This window comes from Pseudophryne corroboree, chromosome 8 (assembly GCF_028390025.1).
Source record: "Pseudophryne corroboree isolate aPseCor3 chromosome 8, aPseCor3.hap2, whole genome shotgun sequence".
NCBI lineage: Eukaryota > Metazoa > Chordata > Amphibia > Anura > Myobatrachidae > Pseudophryne > Pseudophryne corroboree.
Window position 1 is genome coordinate 456,799,985 of NC_086451.1, and position 22,802 is coordinate 456,822,786.

At 50.4% G+C, this 22,802-nt stretch overlaps 1 protein-coding gene and 4 non-coding genes across 7 annotated transcripts; all 5 read left to right on the forward strand.

Moving 5' to 3' along the window:
• Positions 1-4,706: 4,706 nt before the first annotated feature.
• TRNAL-UAA (transfer RNA leucine (anticodon UAA)) lies at positions 4,707-4,789 on the forward strand. The gene has a single exon. It is a non-coding gene; the product is annotated as a tRNA-Leu (tRNA).
• A 1,340-nt stretch (positions 4,790-6,129) lies between these two features.
• Positions 6,130-6,212, forward strand: TRNAL-UAA (transfer RNA leucine (anticodon UAA)). Its single transcript has one exon. It is a non-coding gene; the product is annotated as a tRNA-Leu (tRNA).
• A 1,000-nt stretch (positions 6,213-7,212) lies between these two features.
• TRNAL-UAA (transfer RNA leucine (anticodon UAA)) lies at positions 7,213-7,295 on the forward strand. The gene has a single exon. It is a non-coding gene; the product is annotated as a tRNA-Leu (tRNA).
• A 1,095-nt stretch (positions 7,296-8,390) lies between these two features.
• On the forward strand, positions 8,391-8,473 carry TRNAL-UAA (transfer RNA leucine (anticodon UAA)). The gene has a single exon. It is a non-coding gene; the product is annotated as a tRNA-Leu (tRNA).
• Positions 8,474-8,678: 205 nt separating this feature from the next.
• LOC134949627 (uncharacterized) lies at positions 8,679-21,255 on the forward strand. 3 transcript variants are annotated; one of them, XM_063938334.1, is made up of 5 exons: positions 8,679-8,878; positions 12,130-12,274; positions 14,452-14,529; positions 16,007-16,078; positions 17,778-21,255. In XM_063938334.1, exons 2-5 carry the CDS (start codon positions 12,196-12,198, stop codon positions 18,560-18,562), a joined length of 1,014 nt encoding a protein of 337 aa, XP_063794404.1. In that variant the 5' UTR covers positions 8,679-8,878; positions 12,130-12,195; the 3' UTR covers positions 18,563-21,255. The 3 variants fall into 3 exon arrangements, with proteins under 3 accessions (XP_063794404.1, XP_063794405.1, XP_063794406.1); XM_063938335.1 differs by lacking the exon at positions 8,679-8,878 and adding an exon at positions 8,902-8,964; XM_063938336.1 differs by lacking the exons at positions 8,679-8,878; positions 12,130-12,274 and adding an exon at positions 12,357-13,090.
• Positions 21,256-22,802: the final 1,547 nt, after the last annotated feature.

Genomic DNA, 22,802 nt, shown 5'->3' on the forward strand with positions numbered 1-22,802 from the left:
AGGTCATTGTTCCAGTTCCACCTCATCAGCATATGAAACCGGATGGTTTGGTCAGGCCAATTTTGAACTTGAAATCGTTAAACCCTTATCTGAGGGAGTTCAAATTGAAAATGGAGTCTCTGAGGGCGGTGATCTCAGGTATGGAGGAGGGGGAGTTTCTGGTGTCCCTAGATATCAAGGATGTGTACCTCCACATTCCCATTTGGCCGCCGCATCAGGCTTATCTCAGGTTTGCACTGTTAGACAATCACTATAAGGTCCAGGCACTGCCATTCGGACTATCCATGGCACCGAGGGTCTTCACCAAGGTTATGGCAGAGATGATGGTTCTCCTCTGCAGACAGGGAGTGAACATAATTACATATCTGGACGATCTTCTGATAAAGGCATCGTCCAGGGAGAAGTTGTTACAGTCCATTGCTCTCACGACTTATCTACTCAGGGAGCACGGTTGGATCCTGAACCTTTCAAAATCACATTTGGAGCCGACAAGGAGATTGTCTTTCCTGGGGATGATTCTCGACACGGAGGTGCAGAGGGTGTTTCTAATGGTGGAGAAAGCGTTGGTGATACAGTCAATGATCCGGGATGTCTTGAATCCTGCCCGGGTATCAGTTCATCAGTGCATTCGCCTTCTGGGGAAGATGGTTGCCTCTTACAAGGCTCTACAGTACGGAAGATTTCATACTCGGTCATTCCAACCGGATCTTCTAGACCAGTGGTCGGGATCTCACCTAAACATGCACCAGAGGATACGTCTGTCGCCGAAAGCAAGGATTTCACTCCTCTGGTGGCTGCAACTGCCTCACCTTGTGGAGGGCCGCAGGTTCGGGGGTTCAGAACTGGATCCTTCTAACCACGGATGCAAGTCTCAAAGGTTGGGGCGCAGTCACCAAATGGAAAATCTTCCATGGAAGGTGGTCAAGTCAGGAATCCCTTCTTCCAATAAACAAACTGAAGCTAAGAGCCGTGTACAATGGTCTTCTACAAGCAGCACAACTTCTGCAAGATCAGGCCATTCAAGTGCAGTCGGACAATGTAACGACGGTGGCCTACATAAACCAACAGGGCGGAACAAAGAGCAGAGCTGCAATGTCAGAGGTGACAAAAATCCTCCTCTGGGCAGAAAGGCACGTGGTGGCACTGTCAGCAATCTTCATTCCGGGAGTGAACAACTGGGAAGCGGACTTCCTCAGCAGACACAATCTCCATCCAGGATAGTAGGGCCTCCATCCGGAGGTGTTCAAGGAGGTAACAAGTCATTGGGGTGTACCTCAAATAGGCCTCCCACCTCAACAAGAAGCTTCGGAGGTATTGTTCCAGGTCGAGAGACCCACAAGCAGTGGCAGTGGATGCCCTGGTAACACCGTGGGTGTTCAAGTCAGTGTATGTGTTCCCTCCACTTAAGCTCATTCCAAGAATTCTAAAGCTTGTAAAAAGAACAAGAGTTCAGGCGATCCTCATTGCTCCAGACTGGCCAAGGAGGGCTTGGTACGCGGATCTGCTGGATCTACTACTGTAGATCCAAGGCCTCTACATCTTCGGGAGGATCTTCTGCAACAGGGGCCGTTCGCTTATCAAGGCTTACCACAGCTACATTTGATGGCATGAAGGTTGAGCACCAGATCTTAGCTTGGAAGGGTATTCGAAGCGCGGTTATTCCTACCCTGATACAGGCTAGGAAGGGAGTAGCGTCTAAACATTACCATCGGATTTGGAAAAAGTATGTGTCTTGGTGTGAATACAAGAAATTTCCTGTGGTGGGGTTTCAACTTGGATGGTTTCTCCTTTTCCTGCAAGCAGGTGTGGATATGGGCCTGAGGATGGGATCCCTAAAGGTCCAGATTTCGGCTTTATCCATTTTCTTCCAGAAACAATTGGCTGCCCTCCCTGAGGTTCAAGAGGTTCTGCACATCCAGCCTCCATTTGTGGCGCCGACGGCACCCTGGGATCTTGACGTGGTGTTGTATTTCCTGCAATCGGATTGGTTTGAGCCTTTACAGGAGGTTGAGATCAAGTTTCTCACGTGGAAGGCTGTCACATTGTTGGCCTTGGCTTCTGCGCGACGTGTGTCGGAATTGGGGGCTTTGTCCTGTAAAAGCCACTATTTGGTCTTCCATGAAGATAGGGCAGAAATCAGGATGCGTCAACAGTTCCTTCCCAAGGTTGTGTCGGCTTTTCATATCAACCAACCTATTGTGGTGCCAGTGGCTACTGACTCCTCAATTGCTTCAAAGTCTTTGGATGTTGTGAGGGTTTTGAAGATCTATGTGAAGAGGACTGCTCGTCACAGGAAATCGGACTCTCTGTCAGTACTGCTTTGTTCTTAGGTGCGTAGTTTGTTTCTTTACTGGTTTTAGTAATATTTCAGCTGGTGCTGAGTTTTGAGGCTTGTTAGCCTGGTTTGCCTTGTTTGTGTGAGCTGGTATGAATCTCGCCACTATATATGTATTTCCTTCTCTTGAAGTATGTCGTCTCCTCGGCACAGTTTCTAGACTGAATCTGGTAGGAGGGGCATAGAGTGAGGGGCCAGCCCACACTATTAAACTCTTAAAGTTCCAATGGCTCCTAGTGGTCCCGTCTATACCCCATTGTATTAATGTGGACCCTAGCATCCTCTACACACTATGAGAAAATAATTTATCGGTAGGTAATTAAAATCCTATTTTCTGGGCATCCAAGAGGGACACTCGATCTTTGGGAGTCTCCAGGACCTCCCGGGAGAGGAGACAAGTATGGAATTCACTTCTCACCGGGTGAACACAATTTGCTGTTCTGGAACGCAAGTTTTGCCTCGCACCCCATAGTGTTTGACTGGAAACCTTGCAATGCCAGCGTTGTCTGATATTTGCGCAGCCAGGCATTGCCTGGTGATACACTGTTGGTCAACGATGTGTTTATCATGTTGTCATTATTATTATTATTATTATTATTATTTTAATTTTGGAGGGGGGGGTTGTTTGTTTTGTGAAAATATTTATATCATGTTATGGCGTGCTATTGTGGATTCATTGCGTGTCACGTGTAGAAGATTCCGTTGTTAAAGCTCTTTGTCCATGATCACTGTGAAGCTCTCAGCAGCACTGCAGGTGACAGGGAGTCACACAGGAGTATTGGGGCAATAACAGGAGGATGGGGCAGCACTGCAGGTGACAGGGAATCACACTGGGGGATTGGGGCAGTAACAGGAGGATCGGGGTAGCACTGCAGATGACAGGGAATCACACAGGGGGATTGGGGCAGTTACAGGAGGATGGGGAAGCACTGAAGGTGACAGGGAATCACACTGGGGGATTGGGGCAGTAACAGGAGGATCGGGGTAGCACTGCAGGTGACAGGGGGTCACACAGGAGTATTGGGGCAATAACAGGAGGATAGGGGCAGCACTGCAGGTGACAGGGAATCACACAGGGGGATTGGGGCAGTTACAGGAGGATGGGGAAGCACTGAAGGTGACAGGGAATCACACAGGGGGGATGGGGCAGCACTGAAGGTGACAGGGAATCACACAGGGGGGATGGGGCAGCACTGAAGGTGACAGGGAATCACACTGGGGGATTGGGGCAGTAACAGGAGGATCGGGACAGCACTAAAGGTGACAGGGAATCACACAGGGGGATTGGGGCAGTAACAGGAGGATTGGGGCAGCACTGCAGGTGCCAGGGAATCACACTGGGGGATTGGGGCAGCAACAGGAGGATTGGGGCGGCACTGTGGGTGACAGGGAATCATACATGGGGGGTTGGGGCAGTAGCAGAAGGATAGGGGTGACCCAGCAGATGAGAAGGAATCACACAGGGGGATTGGGGCAGTAACAGGAGGATGGGGCAACACAGCAGGTGATAGGGAATCACACTGGGGGATTGGGGCAGTAACAGGAGGATCGGGGCAGCACAGCAGGTGACAGGGACTCACACAGGGGATTGGAACAGCACTAAAGGTCAGAGGGAATCACACAGGGGGATTGGGGCAGTAACAGGAGAATGGGGTAGCACTGAAGGTGACAGAGAATCACACAGGGGGATTGGGGCAGCACTGAAGGTGACAGGGAATCACACAGGGCGGATGGGGCAGTACTGAAGGTGACAGAGAATCACACAGCGGGATTGGGGCAGTAACAGGAGGATCGGGGTAGCACTGCAGGTGACAGGGAATCACACAGGGTGATTAGGGCAGTTACAGGAGGATGGGGCAGCACTGCAGGTGACAGGGAATCACACAGTGGGATTGGGGCAGTAACAGGAGGATCGGGGTAGCACAGCAGGTGACAGGGAATCACACAGAGGGATTGGGGCAGTAACAGGAGGATCGGGGTAGCACTGCAGGTGACAGGGAATCACACAGGGGGATTAGGGCAGTTACAGGAGGATGGGGCAGCACTGCAGGTGACAGGGAATCACACAGTGGGATTGGAGCAGTAACAGGAGGATCGGGGTAGCACAGCAGGTGACAGGGAATCACACAGAGGGATTGGGGCAGCAACAGGAGGATCAGGGCAGCACTGAAGGTGACAGAGAATCACACAGGGGGATTGGGGCAGTAACAGGAGGATGGTGCAGCACTGCAGGTGACAGGGATCACACAGGGGGATTGGGGCAGTAACACGTCCCTATTATGTGTGCATTAGAAACCAATCACCAGCAGGGGGCGATGCGATGGCACCAGGTAGAGGAGATCAGGGGAGATTCCACCACTATACAACAGCTACCAGGATGGCCGAGTGGTTAAGGCGTTGGACTTAAGCTCCAATGGACATATGTCCGCGTGGGTTCAAACCCCACTTCTGGTAACATCTTTTAATAATATCATTCACACAGGGGGATTGGGGCAGTAACAGGAGGATCGGGGCAGCACAGCAGGTGACAGGGACTCACACAGGGGATTGGGACAGCACTAAAGGTCAGAGGGAATCACACAGGGGGATTGGGGCAGTAACAGGAGAATGGGGTAGCACTGAAGGTGACAGAGAATCACACAGGGGGATTGGGGCGGCACTGTGGATGACAGGGAATCACACATGGGGGGTTGGGGCAGAAGGATAGGGGTGACCCAGCAGATGAGAGGGAATCACACTGGAGGTTTGGAGCAGTAACAGGAGGATCAGGGCAGCACTGCAGGAGACAGAGAATCACACAGGGGGGTTGGGGCAGAAGGATAGGGGTGACCCAGCAGATGAGAGGGAATCACACTGGAGGTTTGGAGCAGTAACAGGAGGATCGGGGCAGCACTGAAGGTGACAGGGAATCACACAGGGGGATTGGGGCAGTAACAGGAGGATGGGGCAGCACTGAAGGTGACAGGGAATCACAAAGGAGGATTGGGGCGGCACTGTGGGTGACAGGGAATCACACATGGGGGGTTGGGGCAGTAGCAGAAGGATAGGGGTGACCTAGCAGATGAGAGGGAATCACACTGGAGGTTTGGAGCAGTAACAGGAGGATCAGGGCAGCACTGCAGGTGACAGAGAATCACACATGGGATTGGGGCAGCACTAAAGGTGACAGGGAATCACACAGGGGGATTGGGACAGTAACAGGAGGATCGGGGTAGCACTGCAGGTGACAGGGAATCACACAGGTGGATTGGGGCAGCACTGAAGGTGACAGGGAATCACACAGGGGGGATGGGGCAGCACTGAAGGTGACAGGGAATCACACAGGGGGGATGGGGCAGCACTGAAGGTGACAGAGAAAGAGAATCACACAGCGGGATTGGGGCAGTAACAGGAGGATCGGGGTAGCACTGCAGGTGACAGGGAATCACACAGGGGGATTAGGGCAGTTACAGGAGGATGGGGCAGCACTGAAGGTGACAGGGAATCACACAGTGGGATTGGGGCAGTAACAGGAGGAACGGGGTAGCACAGCAGGTGACAGGGAATCACACAGAGGGATTGGGGCAGTAACAGGAGGATCAGGGCAGCACTGAAGGTGACAGAGAATCACACAGGAGGATTGGGGCAGTAACAGGAGGATGGTGCAGCACTGCAGGTGACAGGGATCACACAGGGGGATTGGGGCAGTAACACGTCCCTATTATGTGTGCATTAGAAACCAATCACCAGCAGGGGGCGATGCGATGGCACCAGGTAGAGGAGATCAGGGGAGATTCCACAACTATACAACAGCTACCAGGATGGCCGAGTGGTTAAGGCGTTGGACTTAAGATCCAATGGACATATGTCTGCGTGGGTTCGAACCCCACTTCTGGTAACATCTTTTAATAATATCATTCACATAGGGGGATTGGGGCAGTAACAGGAGGATCGGGGCAGCACAGCAGGTGACAGGGACTCACACAGGGGATTGGGACAGCACTAAAGGTCAGAGGGAATCACACAGGGGGATTGGGGCAGTAACAGGAGAATGGGGTAGCACTGAAGGTGACAGAGAATCACACAGGGGGATTGGGGCGGCACAGTGGATGACAGGGAATCACACATGGGGGGTTGGGGCAGTAGCAGAAGGATAGGGGTGACCCAGCAGATGAGAGGGAATCACACTGGAGGTTTGGAGCAGTAACAGGAGGATCAGGGCAGCACTGCAGGTGACAGAGAATCACACAGGGGATTGGGGCAGCACTGAAGGTGACAGGGAATCACACAGGGGGATTGGGGCAGTAACAGGAGGATCGGGGTAGCACTGCAGGTGACAGGGAATCACACAGGTGGATTGGGGCAGCACTGAAGGTGACAGGGAATCACACAGGGGGGATGGGGCAGCACTGAAGGTGACAGGGAATCACACAGGGGGGATGGGGCAGCACTGAAGGTGACAGAGAATCACACAGCGGGATTGGGGCAGTAACAGGAGGATCGGGGTAGCACTGCAGGTGACAGGGAATCACACAGGGGGATTAGGGCAGTTACAGGAGGATGGGGCAGCACTGCAGGTGACAGGGAATCACACAGTGGGATTGGAGCAGTAACAGGAGGATCGGGGTAGCACAGCAGGTGACAGGGAATCACACAGAGGGATTGGGGCAGTAACAGGAGGATCAGGGCAGCACTGAAGGTGACAGAGAATCACACAGGGGGATTGGGGCAGTAACAGGAGGATGGTGCAGCACTGCAGGTGACAGGGATCACACAGGGGGATTGGGGCAGTAACACGTCCCTATTATGTGTGCATTAGAAACCAATCACCAGCAGGGGGCGATGCGATGGCACCAGGTAGAGGAGATCAGGGGAGATTCCACCACTATACAACAGCTACCAGGATGGCCGAGTGGTTAAGGCGTTGGACTTAAGATCCAATGGACATATGTCCGCGTGGGTTCGAACCCCACTTCTGGTAACTTCTTTTAATAATATCATTCACACAGGGGGATTGGGGCAGTAACAGGAGGATCGGGGCAGCACAGCAGGTGACAGGGACTCACACAGGGGATTGGGACAGCACTAAAGGTCAGAGGGAATCACACAGGGGGATTGGGGCAGTAACAGGAGAATGGGGTAGCACTGAAGGTGACAGAGAATCACACATGAGGATTGGGGCGGCACTGTGAGTGACAGGGAATCACACATGGGGGGTTGGGGCAGTAGCAGAAGGATAGGGGTGACCCAGCAGATGAGAGGGAATCACACTGGAGGTTTGGAGCAGTAACAGGAGGATCAGGGCAGCACTGCAGGTGACAGAGAATCACACAGGGGATTGGGGCAGCACTGAAGGTGACAGGGAATCACACAGTGGGATTGGGGCAGTAACAGGAGGATGGGGCAACACAGCAGGTGATAGGGAATCACACTGGGGGATTGGGGCAGTAACAGGAGGATGGGGCAGCACTGAAGGTGACAGGGAATCACACAGGGGGGATGGGGCAGCACTGAAGGTGACAGAGAATCACACAGGGGGATTAGGGCAGTTACAGGAGGATGGGGCAGCACTGCAGGTGACAGAGAATTACACAGGGGGATTGGGGCAGTAACAGGAGGATGGTGCAGCACTGCAGGTGACAGGGAATCACACAGAGGGATTGGGGCAGTAACAGGAGGATGGTGCAGCACTGCAGGTGACAGGGAATCACACAGGGGGATTGGGGCAGTTACAGGAGGATGGGGCAGCACTGCAGGTGACAGGGAATCACACAGGGGGATTGGGGCAGTAACAGGAGGATGGTGCAGCACTGCAGGTGACAGGGAATCACACAGAGGGATTGGGGCAGTAACAGGAGGATCAGGGCAGCACTGAAGGTGACAGAGAATCACACAGGGGGATTGGGGCAGTAACAGGAGGATGGGGCAGCACTGCAGGTGACAGGGATCACACAGGGGGATTGGGGCAGTAACACGTCCCTATTATGTGTGCATTAGAAACCAATCACCAGCAGGGGGCGATGCAATGGCACCAGGCAGAGGAGATCAGGGGAGATTCCACCACTATACAACAGCTACCAGGATGGCCGAGTGGTTAAGGCGTTGGACTTAAGATCCAATGGACATATGTCCGCGTGGGTTCGAACCCCACTTCTGGTAACATTTTTTAATATCATTAAAAAACATTTTTTTCCAGCTGTGAGTCAGGAAAGTGCATGCGCTCCAGGTCTCCGTGAAGTGCGGGCACATTTCATTTCAGAAAACACCGTTTACGGCGCTCCGTTTGCGACAGGACTACAATTCCCGTGATCCTTCAGGCTCAGCTAAGACGCGCGGGCATGCCGGGAAGTGTAGATGCTCGAGAGCCGCGCGGGGCGCACAGTGCTACCCACAATGCCGCTGGCCGACACATAAATGTTTGGGTTTATCCTCGTGGCCGGAGTTCCCGGCCAGTGTGCGCATGCGCGGTTGCTAGGCAATATGTGGTTCGTGCTGTGATGTGCTGCTGAGGATAGTAGTCCTCTGGCGCTGCTGGGGGTGATAGTCCGCCGCTTAGAGGAGAAGGTAATGTGTCTCTCTGCCCATGTTCTGCTGCTCGCTCTGGTCAGGCTGCTGGGAGGAGCTGCAGTCACCTGGAGGAACAGAATAAAGTACATCTTATATAGTGTGTAATTAGTGCATATGTGTAATATTGTCTGTAACATAGCTGGGGGAGATTGTGGAGACTGGAGACAGGTAAAAAAAACATTCCACCATCCACAGTCCACTTCTCCAGCACCCTTCCCCACCATACCCAGCATTACCCCCCCCCCCCCCCCCCTCCCCATCACCCTTCCCTCACCATACCCAGCACCTTTCCCCACCATACCCAGCATTACCCCCCCCCCTCCCCATCACCCTTCCCTCACCATACCCAGCACCTTTCCCCACCATACCCAGCATTACCCCCCCCCCCATCTCCCCAGCACCCTTCCCTCACCATACCCAGCACCTTTCCCCACCATACCCAGCATTAGCCCTCCCCCCAGCACCCTTCCCTCACCATACCCAGCACCCTTCCCCACCATACCCAGCATTACCCCCCCCCTCCCCCCAGCACCCTTCCCTCACCATACCCAGCACCTTCCCTCACCATACCCAGCATTACCCCCCCCTCCCCCATACCCAGCACTACCCCCCTCCCCCCAGCACCCTTCCCTCACCATTCCCAGCACGCCCCCCCAACACCCTTCCCCACCATACCCAGCATTACCCCCCATACCCAGCACTCCCCCCCTCCCCCCCCCATACCCAGCACCCTTCCCCACCATACCCAGCATTACCCCCCCCCCCCATACCCAGCACTACCCCCCTCCCCCCAGCACCCTTCCCCACCATACCCAGTACTACCCCCCTCCCCCCAGCGCTCTTCCCTCACCATAACCAGCACTACCCCCTCCCCAGCACCCATCCCCACCATACTCAGCACTAACCGCTCCAGCATCCTTCCCTCACCATACCCAGCACTACCCCCACCAGCACCCTTCCTTCATCATACCCAGCACTGCCCCCCTCCCTCCAGCACCATTCCCTCCCCATACCAGCACTCCTCCCCCAGCACCCTTCCCCACCATACCCAGCACTAACCCCCCCTCCCCCCAGCACTCTTCCCTCACCATAACCAGCACTACCCCCTCCCCAGCACCCATCCCCACCATACTCAGCACTAACCGCTCCAGCATCCTTCCCTCACCATACCCAGCACTACCCCCACCAGCACCCTTCCTTCATCATACCCAGCACTGCCCCCCTCCCTCCAGCACCATTCCCTCCCCATACCAGCACTCCTCCCCCAGCACCCTTCCCCACCATACCCAGCACTACCCCCCCTCCCCCCAGCACCCTTCCCTCACCATACCCAGCACTACCTCCCTCCCCCCAGCACCCTTCCCCACCATACCCAGCACTACCCCCTTTCCCCCAGCACCCTTCCCTCACCATACCCAGCACTACCTCCCTCCCCCCAGCACCCTTCCCTCACCATATCCAGCACCCTTCCCTCACCATACCCAGCACTACCCCCTCCAGCACCCTTCCCTCATCATACCCAGCACTGCCCCCCTCCCTCCAGCACCGTTCCCTCCCCATACCAGCACTCCTCCCCCCAGCACCCTTCCCCACCATACCCAGCACTACCCCCCCTCCCCCCAGCACCCTTCCCTCACCATACCCAGCACTACCTCCCTCCCCCCAGCACCCTTCCCCACCATACCCAGCACTACCCCCCCTTCCCCCAGCACCCTTCCCTCACCATACCCAGCACTACCCCCTCCAGCACCCTTCCCTCACCATACCCAGCACTACTCCCTTCCCTCACCATACCCAGCACTACCTCCCTCCCCCCAGCACCCTTCCCCACCGTACCCAGCACTACCCCCCCTCCCCCCAGCACCCTTCCCTCACCATACCCAGCACTACCCCCAGCACCCTTCCCTCACCATACCCAGCACTACCTCCCTCCCCCCAGCACCCTTCCCCACCATACCCAGCACTACCCCCCCTTCCCCCAGCACCCTTCCCTCACCATACCCAGCAGCACTACCCCCTCCAGCACCCTTCCCTCACCATACCCAGCACTACTCCCTTCCCTCACCATACCCAGCACTACTCCCTTCCCTCACCATACCCAGCACTACCCCCTCCAGCACCCTTCCCTCACCATACCCAGCACTACCTCCCTCCCCCCAGCACCCTTCCCTCACCATACCCAGCACTACCTCCCTCCCCCCAGCACCCTTCCCTCACCATACTCAGCACTACCCCCCCCCCCCCCAGCACCTTTATCTCACTATACTTGCCACTTTCCCTCTGTGCCCTTCAACCACCATGCCCACCACCATCACCTCCCGCTGCCCCCGGGGCCCTTCCCCACCATACCCAGCTTTTCCCCAGAGTGCCCTTCCCCACCATACCCAGCACTACCCCCTTCCCTCACCATACTCATTACTTTTCCCAGTGCCCTTCCCCACCATACCCAGCATTTCCCCACCCCCCCCAGTACCCTTCCCCACCGACCATACCCGGCGTTTTCCCCCCTCCCCCAGCGCCCTTCCCCACCATACTCCGCACTTTTCTCTAGCACCCTTCCCCACCATACCCAGTACTTTTCCCCACTCCCCTTCCCCACTGACCATACCCAGCATTTCCCCAGTACCCTTCCCCACCTCCCCCAGCAAGCTACAGTATAATTATGGGGTCCATCTCCGTTAGTATAAAGTAAGTACGACTTACATCCATTACTTTCAAATGGAAGATAGATTATTTGTCAGTAAATAGTAATTTGCAGAGTAAATCATTGTCTCATAAATATCCATTGAGATCAGAAATGACTGTATATACCTATTACTGGCCCCTTCCCTGCAGTGGCGAGTTCATTTTCCCCTGAACGTGTAGTCACATATTGTGATTTTATGGAATCACAAATGTAACCGCTCTGACATGTTCAGCAACCACCCTCCTTTTACTGTCGAAGGTAAGTACTGCTTCCGAGGAATGACCGCTGCTTGTCTGACAACCACGAGTTGGGATATTAATTTTTTTTTTTTTTTTAAATGAACACAGTCTTCATAAATGTACAGGATTTGTATTGTGTAACATATTTGTATAGTGTTTTCTTGCCACAGATTTACAAGTGTACTGATTGTGCTCCTACCACAGCACAGTGATTTACAAACGCATGTCTGTCATTTACCTGCCAATACCAAGGGCGTTATATGTATACACAGTGTAAGCAGAGGTCCTCTTGTGTCATGTAATATACTGTGTGTTTCGTTCAGTCATAAGAACTGTAACTCCGGGGGAGAGTCTCCTGCAGGGGACCAGACGTCTGGACCTCAGACACTATGGACGCCTTACAGAAGAGAGGTATCTTACATGACGAGGAAGAAGACATGGAGTCCTGTACAGGCACCTCTGGACAAGGTAATGGAAGAGACCTCCCTATAACAGGAGTGGGTAAATAGGAACGCCCACCCCCCTTCCCCCTCCACATTCCCTTTCCTTCTTAGAAGGACAACATGGGTCTCTTGTTACTGCTTTATAGCTACCCACCAATAACTCTGTTCCTGCCTGTAGTTCTTAGAGCTTGGAGGGCCACACACTACTGAATGACACCTGAAACCTGCCTTTAATACTCTGACCATATAGAGGCCATACTAAGGGTGTCTCATCCCTTAGAACAGGCTCTATGATAGCTGAGGGGGTCAGGACAGAGGGGTGATATTGAGGTTTAGCGACAAGGGCAATTAAGAGAGAGGGGAGATTCAATCAGATGAGATGGTCGCAATGTCCCATTCCTGAATGGCAGATCAGCAACATCGATGGTTTTTCATCCCTCTCCGTAGAGGTGTGCCCTCTAGGTGTGCCCACTAGCGATGTTGCAGGTACCATATATGCGGATATACGTGCGCAGCTGAACATTGGTGGCACTTCTGCCGACACTGAGTCTGCCACTGCCTGTCTGCTACAAAGGATTAGAGACGGGTAATGCCACATCCACTACCCTCAATATGGAAAGCCGACATCAGCAAACAGATTTGTTTCATTCGCAAGTAGAGCACGATTATATACAGTATTTATCGTGTCCATGTTCATTTGATTTATACACTGGATAGTCATTATCTTTAGTTGCCAATGGAAAACTTCTGTATTTATGTGCTTTTGTATTATTTTACATTTTCCCACTTGTTCCAATGTCTTTGACTACATTACAACTGAAGACTCCAGTAATTCTCACAGGTAGGCAAAGTAAGACTCCAAACACTAAAGGGACTTTGTAACTTAGAACAAGCTGTGGAACTACAAGTCTCATCGTGTTCTGACAGTCATAAGCAGCTGTAGAAGAAGTTGGCATCCTGTGGCTTTCTAGCTAGGGTAGAATTACAGACCCTAGCATGTCCGGACAGGCCATAGTGTTGGGGCATGCTGTGTTTTATAGTTCCACAGCGGCTGTTTGGCCAAAAACATGTAAAACGTGCACAAGCTTGTCTGAATGATGTATATGTGAGGTAAAGGATGGACGCGGTAATGAAGTAGGATTAAAGGGAAGTGCCAGCTGCTGAGCAAATATTTGTAACCGCATTTTGCAGAAAGTGGGGAGCTTTATCATGAAGTGGAGAAGTTGCCCATAGCAACCAATCTAAAATAATTTTATAGAACATACGTTAGAAATGCTGCCTCAACGCTGATCTCCTTGTCCACTCTTTTCACTGCTTCATACAATTAACAGTCTGACTCACACCGGGATGAAACACGTTTACTAGCTGGAGTGGCTGTACAATGGGGGTAATCCCAAATTGATCGCAGCAGAAATTTTTTTAGCAGTTGGGCAAAACCATGTGCACTGCAGGGGAGGCATATGTAACATGTGCAGAGAGAGTTAGATTTGGGTGGGTTATTTTGTTTCTGTGCAGGGTAAATACTGGCTGCTTTATTTTTAAACTGCAAATTAGATTGCAGATTGAACACACCCCACCCAAATCTAACTCTCTCTGCACATGTTATATCTGCCTCCCCTGCAGTGCACATGGTTTTGCCCAATTGCTAACAGAATTCCTGCTGCGATCAACTTGGAATTACCCCCAATATCCCCACCTTTAGTGTTAACCATTGATATAGACAAACTACGTGGGAGAGTCTGCAAGGTGACCTGGAAAACCTGGACTGTTTGAAAACCACTGCAATAGGGTTAATTTATTTGTCTGCAGCCAATTACCTTACCTGCATGGTTTTGCAGTGTGGGAGGGAACGCTCACAAACGTCTCTTGTACATTGTAGAAGGTTTGTCCATCCTGGCTGTTCTTTTTATCCATGTTTTGTATATGTAAAATGCCTTTGATAAAATTCAAGTTACGAAACATTTAAACCAACTTGTAATTCAGGCTTGGCACCCTTTCTCCTTTTGTAATTAAACGTTTCCCATTGATTGCCATCAGAATCAGGGCCCGGCATTGTGTGGAGGGGAATGAGGTTGTACAACATCTATGATATGAGTGATGTTTGGAGTGAAGTAATTGTTACCCCAGTTTATTCTTATGTCATATAATGACGTCTGCAAAGAAACTTCCCTCATTTCCAATATCTGGTATTGACCCCATCAGGTGGCTTCAACCCGAATTTGTTACTCTGGATTAAGCAATGGGATGAAGCTGATCTAACAACCGATGAGGATTTGGAAGGTAAATGTATGATGCCTGTATCATATGTACTTACACATTCATTTACAGCAGCGTTACATCATTTAAAACATGTCAGGTTATGGAGTTACACTACTTATCATATGAAGAAGAACTGATGCTCGTCCGTGGCCAGACACCGTTCAACCAATAGATAAACGCGTGGACACAGACTGGGGACTGCGTAAATTGCTAGGACTAACTGTGCAGATTTAGCATTGGCAAATAATTAAGGTCACAAAATCCACAGCTTGGTCATCAGTCTTCCTCTGCACACTTGTCCATCTATGCTTCGTCATACCTCACAGCCTTGGAATTTATACACAATCGTCCATAATAACCCACCTTGGGAATGCTGTATTTTAAAAATAAAGAACATTAATAAAAATTTAAAATCGCACAGTAGAATCGAGAACATGATAGGCCTTTTTGAATGGACAATCAATAATTTTTCCACTTCTATGTTTTATGATTTCACAGTGCCATGAAATAGGTTCTGTGATCCCAACGGGGTGGTCTTCTGATTACCGGCAGCTGGGCTCCCGGCGACCACCATACCAGCGCCGGAATCCCGACCGCCGCATACCGACATCTTTTCTCCCTCTTGGAGGTACACGACCCCCCTGGAGAGAGAACAGATAGCGTGGCCCGGCGAGCCCGCAAGGGGCTCATTTGCGCTCGTCCAGCTGTCGGTATGCCGGTGGTCGGGTTTCCAGCGCCGATATGCTGGTCGCTGGGACCCTGACCGCCAGCAAACCATACTACACCCATTCCAATGGCACGCTCCTAAGTGAGCCAAGAACTCGCCCTGTCCTTTCTCCTGTACTGGGCACTTCCTGCTCTGCTTTGGATATTTTCTATTTCCCCTTAAGTCACAGCTCAGCTGGTAGCTGTGTACATGTGACATGTAACTTGATTAATGTTGTAAAATGAATTAATGTTATACATTACAGCAAATATTATTGGCTTGTTGAATTTAGCCACCAAAGTCTAGACTGCTAGATTTACTAAAGCTTCTAAAAATAAAAACTGGTAGTATCCTTTCTCTATTGCATTCTTGAAACTGATAGAATCTGGTTGCTACTGGAAACACCTCCACTTGTCTGTTTTAGAAGCTTTGGTAAATCTGTGTGGTCTTCAGTATGCCGACTGACGAGATCCCGGCGCACAGTACACCGGCGCTGGGATCCAGACAGCCGGCATACGACACTTATTCTCCCTCGTGGGGGTCCACGACCCCCCTGGAGGGAGAATAAAATAGCGTGGCGCGCCACCGTGCCTGTAGCGTGGCGAGCGCAGCAAGCCCGCAAGGGGCTCATTTGCGCTCGCCACACTGTCGGTAAGCCGGCGGTCGGCCTCCCGGCGCCGGTATGCTGGTCGCCGGGAGCCCGACCGCCGGCATACCATAATGAACCCGGTAAATCTACCCCTAAGTGACTACAATTGTCAGGAAGTTTTGTTTTTGTTTACCCCGCTGTAGGTCCCAGTAATCATCCGCCACCAACACGGGTGGGATTATCATCCCGTGTAGCCACCGGGCAGAGGAATGACGGTATGTACTATCCCGTGCGTCGCTTTTGCATGACACCTGTGACTTCTGTTTTTTTTTTTTCATTTTTAAAAGTAAAAGAAAAAATATTTTCCTCAATCAGCGTGTACGATCATTTTTAATTTTATTTTTGTTTATATTTTTTTTAACAAGCACAATTTTTTAAGACATTCATCATGTGATTAGTGTATTGAAGGCTGAAATGTGTATATATTATAATTAGCGTATGTGCCCGGTCTCACCCAGGAAGAGGTTTGAAGGCCTGGAGCTTAACCTTGGCAGCACATTCCGAAGGCCTCATCCTTCTACTTGAGGGCATTGCAGCACTGTCTTTTGAGGCTCATGGTACCCAGGGCTATGGTACACCCAGTCTCCTCTTCCCAAACCTCCCCCCTCCTTCACTGTCTATCAAACCTCCTGTCTCATCAATGTCCAGCCCAAACCCCTGGACCTAGAAACATAACATTTTGGAAGTGTGTTCTTTCTACGACGTAATCACGCACTAATCAGGGATTTTTTTTTACATATGACTCCTAAGGGGGCTGCCTTACCAGCCTTCTGTATTGCTGCCTGCATTGGTTGGGACATGTTAAGGAGATACTAAGCAGAGCTGGTGTAGTTGTCCCCCTCGCTGTTGTGGGACATGATGGAGAAGTCCTCCCAGTTGTCCACCACATGCCTCACAATTAGTTCATACACCTACCTAGCCCGGAGGTTTCCAAACTTTTTTGAATCACGGCGCCCTAGAATATAAGAATTCTTTTCACGGCACCCCTAGGCCAAAAGCTTCTTATTGAGAAATTTAGAAATAAATATTAAATTATGTAAATTGTGTTTATATGTCATCCTTAGGGTCAGTTGTGTGGTGAGGGACAAGATCTGCTTCAGTTTGTCCACATATTTATGATTGACATCCACCAGCACTGGTTTTGCCTATTACATTGACTATAAATAATTTGTATTGGTCCTGGACCACCAGTGCAAGGCTCTCCTGCAAGTGTCCCGAGGCACCCCAGGGAGCCACGGCACTTGAGAACCACTAACCTAGCCATTAGCTGAGTGAGACAGGAGAGGGAGTTCGGAACAGGCAGGCTCCGTCTCCTGTGATGGGGATAGTGATGTGAGGCACCGTCTCCCCTTTAACATTCAAAAACTCAATTGCCATGTTCCAGAAAATGAAAAATCCAAATCAAGTGAAGTATCCAAAAAGAAAAAAATCTGGTCAGTGATAAGTAGTGGCAGTTGCAGAGGTGAGACGGCAGCGCTGTCCTGTATTCAGATAGGGGAGACACAGCAACTGCCACCGCAAACACTGCCAAACATCACTGGCAGTAGAGTCAGCCTGTCGGGACATTGTATCGGGGGAGGAAATATTTTGACCCTCAGTCTTAGGTGTCTAATTTTGAAAAATACCTGCTTAGTAAGTGCTTACGTCATGGGAGGAATATACTCCCCGAATTTCATGGTTCTGGGTCCAGGGGTTTGGGCTGGATTTTGATGAATTAGTGAGGACACTTGTTTTTATAGATAGATCGAATAACCAGAATTATTTTATTTTCTTATCACAATATATTGTATCTAGTTAATCACTGTTCAGTTGTTCTCTGTATGTATAAATCAGTCGGTGTCTGTGAAACGATCTTCCAATTAATACATGCTCTATGTGCAGGCTACTTAATTTTGTTTTTCCACCAACATTTAGTTGACCGGACAGAAGAGGAAGAAGACAACATGGAGATGGTCATGAAGATGCAACCCATCGACTACAGTGCTGAGGTTCCCTCATCTTCTGCCCAGTCAATTTACAGCGTTGCTCAACCTGTGTCTATAGACGTCCAGCCTTGTGCTTCTTCCCAAATCTCTCCTGTGTCTACCAAGCCGGCAGTCTTTACAACCAAGCCTCCAGTTGTTCCTGCTAAACCTCTGTCAGCGGACGCCAAGCCGTGTTCTACTCGCACCAAGCGTCTTCCTCCTGCTAAGAAGCGACGTTCTGTTGGTACCAAACTACCTCTTCTTCCCAACCAGCCCTCCTCACTCAATACTCCAGTCCACCAGCCGGACGCCGCCGACCCAGGAAGTGTCAGTAACATTGTTCGGTCTTTTCGTACAGCGCAGCGTAACTACCACCAATCCCAAAGGCACCAGATGCACGTGGTGCACATGGACCTGCTCCATTTGGGTGCAGGTGTTCACAAGTTGTCGAAGATCATTAAAGTGAGCGAATACGTTCGAGAATCTTCAAGGGCCAGAATATTGAGGATGAGGCACAGGGATTTTGAGGAGCTGCGATACTTTAGAGGGGAGAAGTTACTGTTGCTGAGGGAGCATTACGCGAAGAAGCAGAGGATCATGAAGGAACATTATAATAAGCAGGAGAAACTCATTCAGGAACAAAACCAGGTCCTGCAGAGAATCTTACGCCGCTTGTCAGATCCTGCAGCAGCCATTCTGGCCGAGGCCTCAGCTGCTGCAGCTGAAGAGACTTAGGCAGAGCTGTATCAAGCCTTGGAGAGAGATAAGATGGTGTGGTTGCCCAAAGCAACCAACAAGCTTCTGTCATTTCAGAGACTGCTAGATAATTGATAGAAGCTGATCGGGCAATTTCTCCACTTTATCACTCTCCAAGGCTTGATACATCTCCTCCTTAATGGTGTATTACGTCAGCACCCTTAACAGGTGATCGTCTATCCCACTTTATCAGAACTCATCCCGCTCTCACATAATTGTGTCTGCACAAGAGAGGTAAATGGCAGGAACGTGCGAAGACACAGTGGGGGAGATGTATCAAACGTTCTGATGATGGTGGGAGAAGAAGTTTCCATAGAAACTCATCAGGTTCTAGCTATCATTGTACGGACTGTATTAGATAAGTGGTGGCTGGAAGCTGATTGGGTTGCAAAGGGGAATTTATTCACTTGTAGTGTTTAGAAGGTTTGATACATTTCCCCCAGTGTTTCCTTCATCGGTCCCGTGGGACTCCCTGGTTTTGTTTCTAAAAATAAATAGCTGATTATTCCATGTGACATAGACGCTTTGGTCATCTCTGGCGGGAAGACCATTACCTGTGCACCGGTTTTGATAAATATTAATACTCTCAGACAAAATGTTTTTCATCTGTTGTATATTTAGTGTATATTTAATGTTGCTAAACGCTAGGTGTCCTATTCAGCGTAATGGGCAAGAATGAGCAATTGTCAGCATTTTGGGGGAAAAAGATGACTGTTGTTTTGCATTACATTTATTGGGGGCAGTTACACAAATGTAAAAAAAAAAACTGCGCAGGAAGGAGGTGCGGTAAATGACATTTGTTGCTATGGATACAGGTTTGTGGCAAGGCTTAATGTGCCCCAGCCTAGGGCTGCAGGTGAGGAGGGGGCAGCATATGTTTATATTTTTAATTCAACAGTTGGGGAACCCTACTACTAAGAATACATTACTGGGGCGGCCACTGCTGGGGTCATTGACAGCTGTTGGTGATGTCATTACTGATAGAACGATGATGTAACAACTGCACTCTGCCGTATGCAGCCACAGAGGAGAGCGGGTGGGACAGGTAAGGGATGGAGCCTGCACTGGACTCTTATTTAGTGCTGGTTATCGGGACGGGTGCCAGCGTTTTACACTAACGACCAGGACATTTTGAACCAGCCGCCTGCACTGAAGACCTGATGTCCATCTGAACTGAGCCGTGTACACAGGGTTGGGAGCTAGCAGAGTCGCATGTGACCCTGGGGGGGGGTAAGAATGTAAATCTGCGCCTGGTTACAGCACCTCTGTCATGTGCGCCAGTGTTTAGAGGTAAGCCTTATAGCCCTAGTATAACAACATTGTCACTTATACAGTTTGGTAATTGGTTATGAAAACAAAATTCTATGAAACTTCATTCTCACAAATGTAATATACTGACTTATATGACATCTGCTGTAATGATATGTGACCGTGCCCAGCGCTGTGCCACACGTCGGCTAAGAGCATAGAAAGTGATATGTACATTTGAAATGCTTTGATCTGTTTATAGTTGAAGGATATTAGGTGTAGATGGGTGAAAGGAGTGAAAAGGTCTGTGTGTATCTCGCTCCTAGCAGACCAGTCTCTGGTGGGAGGAGTGTTTGTGTCGTAAACCATTTCATGATTTAACAGCTGAATTTCACCAGTTGTTAAAACTGTCTTTCCTGCAGAGCTCTGCCTTACCACCAGGGGGCCCCTCACTATATACCACCACTATCCCAGCGGTCTCTGCACACTGATCACAGCAAACTGCAGAAGCATTAAATCGCACCTTAACCCAGGGTCCTCTTAGAGCAGGGCTGGCCAAACCGGTCCTCGAGATCTACCAACAGTTCATGTTTTCCAGGCCTCCTGGAGATCTGTAGAATTGTCAGTTAGGAATGAATGCAGCACATCTTAATTAGTAATGACTACACCTGTGCACCAGCTAGGTGGTCTGGAAAATGTGTACTGTTGGTAGATCTCGAGGACCGGTTTGGCCACCCCTGTCTTAGAGGAATTTCACAATATAAAATTTTGTGGAAGCTGCACGTATCTGAAATCCTGTAAGTCTGTCTGACTGGCCGCTGTTCAGGGTAAAGGAGGAGGAGCAGAGTGTGCGGAGTAAAGGTGGAGTCCCACAATTTGCGCCTCCACAGACTTCTTTCATTATATCAGTATTTTCTTTGTAGGTTTAGCTCCTACTGTTTAGTTGAACTGTTCCAAATGTTTACACAATATAGATTCTTTTACACCATGTTTGTATACAAAATATTACAAAAGGTGGTTTTACCTAAGCGTTATTCATGGAGTTGACTTTTTAAGAGGTAATATTTATCATTCTCCTACGAGCTCCAGGTCCTTACTGGTTCTTGGTGCGCAGTTTTATGGGCAGCGAAGGATGATGAAAGGTCTATACCACCCGGGTACCTCTTTATATGGCTCATTCAGTCTGCGTGTTCTGTGGCTGCGCTGGATTTTTGTTTCTTTAATACAATCCCTGCAGCGTTTATATTTCTGCTAGTATTTCCATAGAAGTGCTAAAGAACAACGATCAGAAGGACATTAAGTTCTAAAATAGAGATGGCTTATTTATCGTTAGAGAAACGAGCATTGGTGGTTGTACAAAGACGTCCTCCTGATACCATACAGTTATATGCATTGTTTAAATTAAAAGTTTCACTGTTCTTTTATTTCCTGACCTCTGTCGTCGTTACTTCGTGTATGCAGCAAACGGGTACAATTTTGTGTTTTGAAAGCTGCTTTACCTGTGATCACTGGTGAGGAGCAGGTGGCAGACGGGGCTCATTGCTTGTGACGCTACAGATGAATGGGGAGAACTCAGAGATACAGTAGCTGGTACTTTTTAAAGAGAAAATGGAGTGATAAAATTCCTGGAGTGATAAACTTGTGAGTGATAAACTTGTTGCGTATGATAAATGCTGCTCCAGCCAATCAGCTCCTGTCTTGTGTTTTAAAAATGACAGTTGGGGCTGATTGGCTGGAGCTCCATTTATCATCTGCACTAAGTTTTATTACTCGTTGGTAAATAGGCCCCAGTGAGGCTCATTAAACCTACTCCACACAAAATGCTTTATGCCTGTAACAGGTGTAAATGACTGACATATACGGACTCGATTAAGGCTGACTGGATGCTAGGCGTATGAAGCCCACCTGTCGGCACTCTGCCACGTCACACACCAGGGGGATTTGGGTTTGCACTGATTAGTGTGATCTGTTGCCACTGTGTCTATCTTGCACAATTAACACCTGTAAATAATCATGAAAATATATTGTTCAATAAGGGAAGTAATTGGGATCCCGGTGCTCTGGATCCTGGCAGTCAGAATGCCAAAGTCAGAATGCCGACAACGAGATCCCGAACAGAAGTATCCCGCGGAGGTTAGGGTTAGGCTACAGTAGGGAGGGTTAAAGTCAGGCTGCGGGCAGGAGAGGTTAGGCTATAGGAGGGATGGATAAAGTCAGGCTGTGGGCAGGGGAGGTTAGGGTTAGGCTATAGGAGAGAGGGATAAAGTCAGGCTGTGGGCAGGGGAGGTTAGGCTATAGGAGGGATGGATAAAGTCAGGCTGTGGGCAGGGGAGGTTAGGGTTAGGCTATAGGAGGGAGGGATAACGTCAGGCTGCGGGCAGGGGAGGTTAGGGTTAGGCTATAGGAGGGAGGGATAACGTCAGGCTGCGGGCAGGAGAGGTTAGGGTTAGGCTATAGGAGAGAGGGATAAAGTCAGGCTGTGGGCAGGGGAGGTTAGGCTATAGGAGGGATGGATAAAGTCAGGCTGTGGGCAGGGGAGGTTAGGGTTAGGCTATAGGAGGGAGGGATAACGTCAGGCTGCGGGCAGGGGAGGTTAGGGTTAGGCTATAGGAGAGAGGGATAAAGTCAGGCTGTGGGCAGGGGAGGTTAGGGTTAGGCTATAGGAGGGAGGGATAAAGTCAGGCTGCGGGCAGGGGAGGTTAGGCTATAGGAGGGAGGGTTAAAGTCATGCTGCGGGTAGGGGAGGTTAGGGTACAGGAGAGAAGGATAAAGTCAGGCTGCGGGCAGGGGAGGTTAGGGTACAGGAGAGAGGGATAAAGTCAGGCTGCGGGCAGGGGAGGTTAGGGTACAGGAGAGAGGGATAAAGTCAGGCTGCGGGCAGGGGAGGTTAGGCTATAGGAGAGAGGGATAAAGTCAGGCTGTGGGCAGGGGAGGTTAGGGTTAGGCTATAGGAGGGAGGGATAAAGTCAGG

Coding starts and splice junctions, on each gene's coding strand:
- LOC134949627 (XM_063938334.1), top strand. CDS start 12,196: ATGGACGCCTTACAGAAGAGAGGTATCTTACATGACGAGGAAGAAGAC. Junction 14,530..16,006: donor AACCGATGAGGATTTGGAAG/GTAAATGTATGA, acceptor ACCCCGCTGTAG/GTCCCAGTAATCATCCGCCA. Junction 16,079..17,777: donor CACCGGGCAGAGGAATGACG/GTATGTACTATC, acceptor ACCAACATTTAG/TTGACCGGACAGAAGAGGAA.